The 9,354-nt window shown below is 36.2% G+C and overlaps 1 protein-coding gene across 1 annotated transcript; it reads left to right on the forward strand.

The window, feature by feature from the left end:
* The first annotated feature begins 3,427 nt into the window (after positions 1–3,427).
* On the forward strand, positions 3,428–8,153 carry LOC127859167 (toll-like receptor 4). Its single transcript, XM_052396516.1, has one exon. The coding sequence runs from the start codon at positions 3,714–3,716 to the stop codon at positions 6,297–6,299; it is 2,586 nt and encodes an 861-aa protein (XP_052252476.1). The 5' UTR covers positions 3,428–3,713; the 3' UTR covers positions 6,300–8,153.
* Positions 8,154–9,354: the final 1,201 nt, after the last annotated feature.

Genomic DNA, 9,354 nt, shown 5'->3' on the forward strand with positions numbered 1-9,354 from the left:
TTGTAAATTATAAATTTCATGAATATCATCGTGGATACATCGAAACATTCAACTATTGCTCACGTGTTCTGCTGTTTGTGTTGTACATCTATACCGATGGAATCAACAACGGGTATTGAGTCCCTTTTACATACATTGACATTAAAGTACTGGAGATATTTAGTAACAATAATATGGTGCATATATATTATGACAGTAAATAATACATTTGTCCTGCAAATGAAAGTGTCAGAACTGCTACGCACATACTTTGGTATGACGCTTGAAATATGAAGAGAGCATAATGAAACTTCAGAGACTTGACCAGAAGAGAAACACTTCAAAACACCTTCGCTGTTTTATTTGATACAGGTGACCAAATTACTATACACTCCCGGACCAAATCCATAAATATTTTAAACTCGAAGCTATGCATTATAGCGTTCGCAATTCAAACATAAAACAGAAGAATCTAAACAAGCATACAGTTAACACAAAATAGCAAACCTTTGAAACTCCAGAAACTAATTAATCTATTATCATCTCATTCAAACGGTCAATGTATACACCCTTCATTCTTACACACTTTATATTGTAGCAAATTGTAAAGATACTAACTTAACCGGACGTCAAATCACATAAACATTAATTTCATTGCAAAACATATTCTTCACCTCGTCAGTTGACCCCTGTACAAATTCAAAGACTGTTCAATACTTACAATCAAAATATATACTGTCAAGAATAAATAGTACGGGAGATCTAGTTCTTTAACATGTAGTGGAAAATAAAACATATGTTGCAAACCATGTTCATGTCATTAAATGTTTCAATTTACAAGAATGAAAAGGCTTCGAATAGTATGTAAACTTAAATTAGATAAAACCCATAAAGTGAAAATTAAGTTCAACTCCTCCGCATTGTTGTTTGAGGATGCATATCTAATAACCACAAAGTATAACCATTACCATAGGGTATGTGTTTTATCACAACCAAAATGCACTTTTGCTTAACCGAGAAAGCCGTGATATTCAGGTGACAGGAAGCAATTGCATATTAATGACATTTGGGGAAGCGTCTATTGCGCAGCCTACACAGGCAGCATCGAACAGTCCTTAGAGAAATGCCATCAATATTGAAGCCACGATTGCCGTATTGAGGGTAAGGCTAACCCTAACCCTTACCCCTTGATTGGTCATGTTTAACTTATATAAAATATACATTGAACTGTGTATCGTATATGAGGCTGTTTAAGCTTTAAACTTCATCAAATGTGTTCCACAATCACAATCACTAGCGACATATCCTCCCCTCTAGAATATATGCTCTCCATATGCGCCATCATATGAGAAAATTACCAGAAAGCAAAAATGGAGGTGAGGAAGAAGATGAAAGAGGCCAGGGCGGAATGGAACAATTGAGGAACAATATATCATCATCGACAAAGAGATGACCGCAGGCAGCAGTAAGAAGGCATACAACACCCTCAAGACCCTCACGAAGACCAGTCAGCCCAAGTCCGGTATTATATCAGACGCTGACGGGAATCCGCAGTCCTAAACAGGGAGACTCAATACTGCACTGACATCTACGAATACCAGCTTCAACAGACTCCAGTCTTCTTCAGAACGATCCCAGCCCGGATGAGGCCGACGAAAGTCCGCCCATACTTTAGGCAGAGGTGGAGGAGGCAGTTCGTAGTCTTAAGGCAGGAAAATCTCCGGGAATGAACAACGACCCTTCCGAGCTAATTAACCAGGGAGGAGAGGCAACCACTGAAGCAATGACAGAACTATTCCAAAAGATCTGGGATCATAGGAAGTAGCCCAGGGAGTAGCAGTCACTACCGAAAAAGGTCAACCTCAAGCTGTGCGAGAATTACCGCACCATCAGCCTTATCAGTCATCCAAGCAAAGCCATGGTATGAATTATCATTAATCGACTTAAAAGTAAGACCGAGGAACTGCTGGCCGAAAAGCAGGCTTGATTCGCAGAACGCAGGATACATGCAATTGAACATAAATGTCTACGAAGACTGTTCCGCATCTCCTAGACGGAGCACAAGACCAACGAGAACGTCCGGAACATGAATGCAACACTTGTTTGTCCACAAGAACCCCTAATGGCGACCGTCAAACGACGATAGCTGGCTTGGTTTGGACACGTCACCAGGCATGACTCTCTGTGCAAGACTGTTCTCTAGGGCACGCTTGATGGAAGTCGACGTCGAGGACGTCAGAATAAAATTGTGGTGATGGTGGTGATGGTAGTGTTGATGTTGATGATGATAATGACGACGACGGTAGTGGTGGTGGTGTTGATGATGATGATGGTGATGATGATGATAATGTTATCTGAGATGGCGTAACTAGGAAGAAATTATCTTTAGTGATTACAGAATTAAGCAATACCCGTCTCTAGTCGAGAATGACATACTGTCGTCTGCATACGATTTAAATGCGTCGCATTTATAGTTTTGTATAACTGTGTAATCAGGGAGCATTTGAAATTTCAAAAGTCTATTCTTTGACATGTTCAAAAAGTATCGTATTCTCCGGCGATGCTTGTATATCACACCGAAAGTGATTAATTACATGAATATTGCAAAAGCTAGTTTTTTTTAATGTATTAAAGGGTCCTTTTCACAGATTTTGGCATGTATTGAAATTTGTCATAAAATGCTTTATATTGATAAATTTAAACATTGGACCTAAAAATCTCAAGTAAACAAACACGAACTCATTTTCAAAAAAAAGAAAACAACTAATCCTCAACTGGGCTCGAACTACTGATCCCTGGGGTCCTGGAGTTAAAAAACTTCCGCTTAGACTATTCCGCCATCCGTGCTCATGTTTTAAAGCGATGCAATTTTACTTTATATTTAAGCAATCCTCTTAGTTTCACAAAATATAACGACAACAACAGAACATTCCAAGTTATTCAATCATTTCGAATTGCAACGCTTTATAATTTTAAGGTTTTCAAATCGTCAAAAGATGCATATAATGGATATTTTAGAGCATGGCAAATGTTTAGTATTACTATTTCCTCGCAAATATCATAACTAAAACGAAAATTTGCGAATTTGAAACAAAATTTTTAATTTTGTCAATTCACCAAAACGTGAAAAGTCCCCTTTAAGTAGTACTTTGTTCTTTGTAATAAACGTTGTAATATGTATTGTCAATTAATGCATATACGTGCTCCTATTTATTTTGTGTAAGAAATTGCCCATCATACTTACAGTTTACATGTAGACGTATTTTCTTACAAATATATAAGAAACGTTTATGTGTTTTATGAAAATACAAATGCTGTTCTGTTCTTTAAAAAATGTATTTTAAACTTGTAATCATAGACGTTTTCTGGTTATTGCACCTACAACACTTGCAAGAGCTTTATTTAACCCGTCGTATTATTATATAACTAAGATATTCAGACGCGCAGGCGATGATCGGCGTCGCTTTTTTTTCACAGTCATGATATATGACTCAGGAACCATTTATTGTTGCGGATAATAGACATGCGTGGTCGCCGATGAATTGAATGTTCGTGTGGAAGGGCGATTGTCAAATTACAGGTGAGGCGGATTTGATATTAGTCAATTAATTTTGGGGTGGAGCTGCGTCCCTTGCCGCCCAATTACCGCCGCCAATTTAACGCATTCGTTTAACCAATTCAGACGTTCTTTATAAATGTGTTATAGATGTATGCCGGGTATGCTCATATGAAAAATGTCGACTCTCCAGATAACACTGATTGTTTGCATGTTTGCAACAGCCAAGAGTGTAAATGCCATGACCGTGTATACGTGTGGACCAAACAATACGTGTGTATGCACATATGATAAACAGGAAAGGATTACAATGGACTGTGAAGGAAGGGGAAACCTTAAACTTTCCGAAATATGTGTGTTTATTGGAAATGTCACATCACTTAAAGCTGGAAGAAATAACTTCGGCAACTTAACAGCATCGGATCTGAAAGGATGTGAGAATTTAACAGAAATATCTTTTAATTTTAATCAGATTGCACACATAGAACGAGAGACATTCCAGGACTTTCGGCACCTACATCTATTAGATCTGTCAAGAAATTTGCTTCAGGTCTATTCCAAAGGCTGGGATGCATCTTGTCTTCCAAAGAACCTTCAGACATTAAAAATAAACGGCAATCCAATACCTTATAATGTAAACTTTCCGAATCTGGACAGTCACGATAATCTCAATAAACTGACATCGGATGGATTTTCGAATACGGCTTTTAACGTTTCAAAAATAGCATCTTTGTCTCTATCCGGATTAAATTTAGAAACACAATGTAACCTCACCCAAATAAACAACAATACGTTCTCGCTGTCAGATTCACTAAAAGTTCTGAACATTTCTGCTTGTGGAGTTATCAGCATCACTGCTGGAGCTTTCGAGCATCTTCACAGTCTAGAGGTTCTGGATCTATCTTATAACCGTCAGCTGGAATTATGGAGTTTGGCCAATGTCACGTACGGTTTGCAGTTTACACGGATTCGTTTTTTGAACATATCAAACCTTTTCAGTAGGTTTGGCGGCGGAGTACAATTAACAATGCCGAATTTTTGTTTCCTCTGGAACATAACGGTTGAGGATTTAGATATATCGGGAAATAAAATAGATAGTATTGAAACTAACGCACTAATATTGACTCCTCCGTCGTTAAAGATTATTCGCGTAAATCATAATAAATTTTGGTTCGGTCCATATGTGCTTCAGTTAGGATGTTTAGGCAATGTTTCAACGATATTTTCCAGTCGCCTTAATTACATCCCTAATCCATTTATTTATACTCTAGAAAACAGTAAACGATATTCTGCACCAAAAGTGGAACTTTATCAAATGACATGTCCTTTCTGTAATGTAGATTTTCTGAAAGAGTACGCAATGCGTACCAAAGAGTGCTCCTATATTGAGAATGGTGTCATAGATTTACTAAATCCGAAAATTCCTGTAAAACTTGAACGTCTGATTGCTAATGATTGTGATTACAGACATGACCTAAGTTCTAATTACTCTTATAATCCGGAAAATATTTCAATTCGTTATATCGATATATCGGGAAACACGTTTGTGTCGGTCACCGGATACGTTGGAGATATACCAATGCTAGAAACCTTAAATATGTCTCGCTGCTACATCTCAACTATTGGTTTGACCAGTTTAAACTACAGATCACTGAAAACGTTGCGACTGGCTGACAATGATCTAGGCGCACAACTGGCAGATTCAAAACGATCAAACATATTCGATATGCTACAATCCCTTCAAGATTTGGATCTGTCTTCAAATGGAATAACAGTATTGTTTACTTCGACTTTTACAGAACTTGTCAATTTGGAACGCTTAGATTTAAGCAACAACGATATAGAACACTTTGACGTCAATATAAACACATTACCACATTTGTTGCAAATTAATCTTGAAATTAACAGTATTCATACATTAAATATAGGAGTTCGACGCAAACTTGAAGCCAACGAAAACGATCGTTCTAAATTTTCAATAAACTTACAAAACAACTCGCTGGCATATGAATGCAACAATCAAGAATTTCTACATTGGTTGATTCAACACAAAGCGAACATGGTTGGATTCAGCATATATAGATTTGTTACATCTGACGATGTGACAATAACTTTCGACAAAATGATGACTGATCTGGACCACCTAGCATCGAGGTGTAGGTCATATGTAGCTGTCATTATAATTGGTTTGTTGGCATTAGCAACATTCTTGTCAGTGATTATCGGTGGAGTGATATACAAGTATCGCTGGAGAATACGATACCTCATGTACATGTCAAAGAAGAGATTTTTTGGGTATCATATGCTTCCTGATTACACAGCCATACAAAACTACAAATACGACGCATTCATATCGTATGCAGAAGACAATATACGTTTTATACTTGATGACGTCATTCCCCGACTAGAGACGGATATTATTTCATTGTGTATTCACCAAAGGGACTTTATTCCTGGAAACGCAGTCTCAGACAACATAATTCACGCCATCCAGAGCAGCAGAAAGACGGTCGTCATATTGTCAAATGCCTTTCTGAAGAGCAAGTGGTGCATGTACGAATTCAACATGGCGCGAATGGAAAGCATATATTCTAGAGGGGAGGACATTTCGCTTGTTATTGTGATGCTGGAAACTGTTCCAAATAGCGCTATGCCGTTGGAAATGTTAAGATGGATTCAAGACAATAATTATATTGAATACACGACTGATCACGAGGGGAACGCTCTTTTCTGGGACAAACTGAGACGTGTTATAACATCGTAAATTCGAGCATGCTAAATGTTATTCTTAGTATCTCTTTTTTTACTTTCTTCTCAGCCATTTAAATGAGTGTTCATGTTTTAGCCTAAACTGTATGTATTCAAGCCTTACGTTAGGTATGTAGTTTCTTGTATGTTTTATATGAGATCTAATAAGACATATTCCACTTTAAATTCGGCCATAGTGGTTTCAATCTTGGTAAGCAATTGTTTAAGGGTGAGTTTAATGCCTGTAGGCTGCGCAAAGCACCCGTCCACAAATGCTAAGTACATGTGCATCTGAAATTGTTTCCAGTCAGTTGAATATCACGTTTTTAGCAGTTTAACTATGTTATACAATAGGTCTTTTTTGACACATGGTAATTTTTATGAGTTGCGATGATCATGTATTGTATATGTCGTCAAACAAAAGCTGTTGATGAGTTAAAATTAACATAAAATATTTATTTGTATTTAATAATGTTAGATATTATACGACAGTCTTGTTGTCTTTATATTGTGAAACACTTACTTACATGACCATAGTTTGAAATATCCGATTTATTTTCAATGAACCTTTAGCAAACTCTGTCGCATCTTTTTATTAAATAAGAAATCATACGAACTATTTATTCGTAAAAGTATATTTTGATTTCAAAGAAACGAAAAGTGTTTGAATGTGTGCATGGGTCACCATGGAATATAAAAAATAATCGTTAATTAAATTAATTTAATTGAAAACGTTTTTTGTGCACTAGCAACATTTTATTATGTGAAGGTGATGTCAAGTCCGGTAACAATTAGTGAAGCAGATGAGAAAATATGACGTACACTTGTATATACTTTAGGGTTGTTTTAATGTTGTTGTTTTCTAGCTGAATGTTGAATGCTATTATGCTTTGGGTCTGGTTAAAATATACGTTTGATGTGTGTTTTCTAGCTAAATGTTGAATGCTGTAATGCTTGGGTATGGAACGCCAATGCTGCCTTCTGATGGCACTGGTCTTTATGTTCTGTGCATTAACTAAGTTGTTTTGAGTAAACTACATTTTGTCCTGAAGAAACATAATTTTGTTCTGTACATATTTCATTATGCTATGTGCATTTGCAATATCTAACAACATTTTGTTAGGTGTATACATCATTTCGTTCTGTGCATTCGTCATTATGATGTGTGCATTTACTAACTCGTTCTGTACTAACGACATTTCATTTTGTGCATACATCATTTCGTTCTGCCATCAGAAGGCTGCATTGGCGTTCCATACTTGGGGTCTGGTAAAAATCTACGTATGATGTGGTCCTGGATTGTTTAGAACTTTGGCCACGTGCCTCAAACAAAACAGCAGAGATTGTTCCTCTTCTGGTGATGTCACTGAAGCTTTGTTATTCATAGGTTCTGCTCATATTTCAAGCGTCCACCAAAGATATGCGTGTATCAGTAGTCACACTTTCTATGACATTGCAAATTTGGTGTTATGTTACGTTATAATATTATATGTACCGTATTGTATTTAATAATAATAGTACTTGATATTTCATTGAAGGTAAATAAGAAGATTCAATACCCTTCTTTGTATTGATTGATATGGTTATATTTCCCAGATATTAGAGCAAACGAGGTGTACATGAATGTTAACATTTATCCAACATATCAATAAAGTACATTTTTAATTTTAAAACATCATCAGTTGTAAAGAGTAGGGACATAATGTCATTACTTGTAAAGAATATCAATTAACGCATTAACTGGGTACCTATTCAAGTAATGAAATATTTATCAGGTTTTGGTATTTTTATTTCGCTTCCGATGAGCTTATATAATTGTGTTAATATATGATATGTACTATGTGAAATAAATAAAATGTACAGCTGCTAAGTGATAAACGTGGATCTCTTCGTGTCTTCTTATTTTGAAGAATGATTCATCTTAATCAATAAAAGAGTATACCTTTACGTAAACCGACACCTGCGCCAGCATTGTATAGGGGAATATAACGCGATTTTTTTTATATAAAGCGCTTCGAAAAGGTTCAACTCTAAAAACATAAACCTATCGGGGAATACCCAATTTTACCCATCTATTTTGTAAAGATGACAAACAGCGCTTTTGTTAGTTTATATTTACTCCCAGTATTAAAATTGCAAGATGATTAATAAAGTCACAGTCCGAATAAGATGTTTTAGGGTCGAATTTGAAATTTGACCTCTCAGTGTGACGGTGACCTTCGAGGTTGGGAGACAGGTGTTACTCGCTTAACGTCGCCTCATGATCGTGAAAATTTAAGTTAAGTCTTTTTTTATTGTATGATGAATGGCAAAGTTAAGCTCTGGACAAGCACGAAAAAACGCAGAAACAGACGGAAATACTCTACAACTGTGATTACAATATCGAGCTTTCCGCAAGCGGGCTCGAAACAAATGTTTGGTCCATTTATTGCTTATATTAATCACACAAATTAGATTTTTGCTGTTTTTGCAACTGAATTTTTGAAGTAGTTGATGTACATACAATCAGGTAAAAAAAACTTGTTAATAGCATGTTGCTATAGATTAAAAAGCCTTGTTAACAGCACCTTGCTTTTGGCTTAAACACCTTGTTTAACGCATGATGCTATAGGGTAAAAACCTTGTTTAAAAAGTGTTGTTAAGGGGTAAAAACATTGGGTACAGCATGTGTGTATGGGATCAATCGTTGGTAATCGCTCATTGTTATGGGTTTTAAGACATTGGTTAGAGCATATTGCTTTGGCATTAGAAAATAGCCTATATTATGACATTTTGAGGCTGTCACGTTTACGGTTAATCAGCTAACAAGGGAAACAATCATTTCCATGCTCTTACCTACCTTGGTCTATTCCATCATAGATAGCTATATGTTGATTTAAAGTGCAATTAAGACGAATAAGTTCGTATCAAACACCGCTCATCAACTACCGCTTCTCTTACCCCAAGTCTGTTAATGCCTTCTGCACTTCTTATTAGAACTCTTTTATCATTTTAAGATTATGGTTTTCGATTCGTTAAAACAAATATTATATCAGATTTGTCGTATTTTATAACTTAAAGAATTCTCTAAT

The sequence above is a fragment of the Dreissena polymorpha genome, chromosome 1, assembly GCF_020536995.1.
Source record: "Dreissena polymorpha isolate Duluth1 chromosome 1, UMN_Dpol_1.0, whole genome shotgun sequence".
NCBI classification, from domain to species: domain Eukaryota; kingdom Metazoa; phylum Mollusca; class Bivalvia; order Myida; family Dreissenidae; genus Dreissena; species Dreissena polymorpha.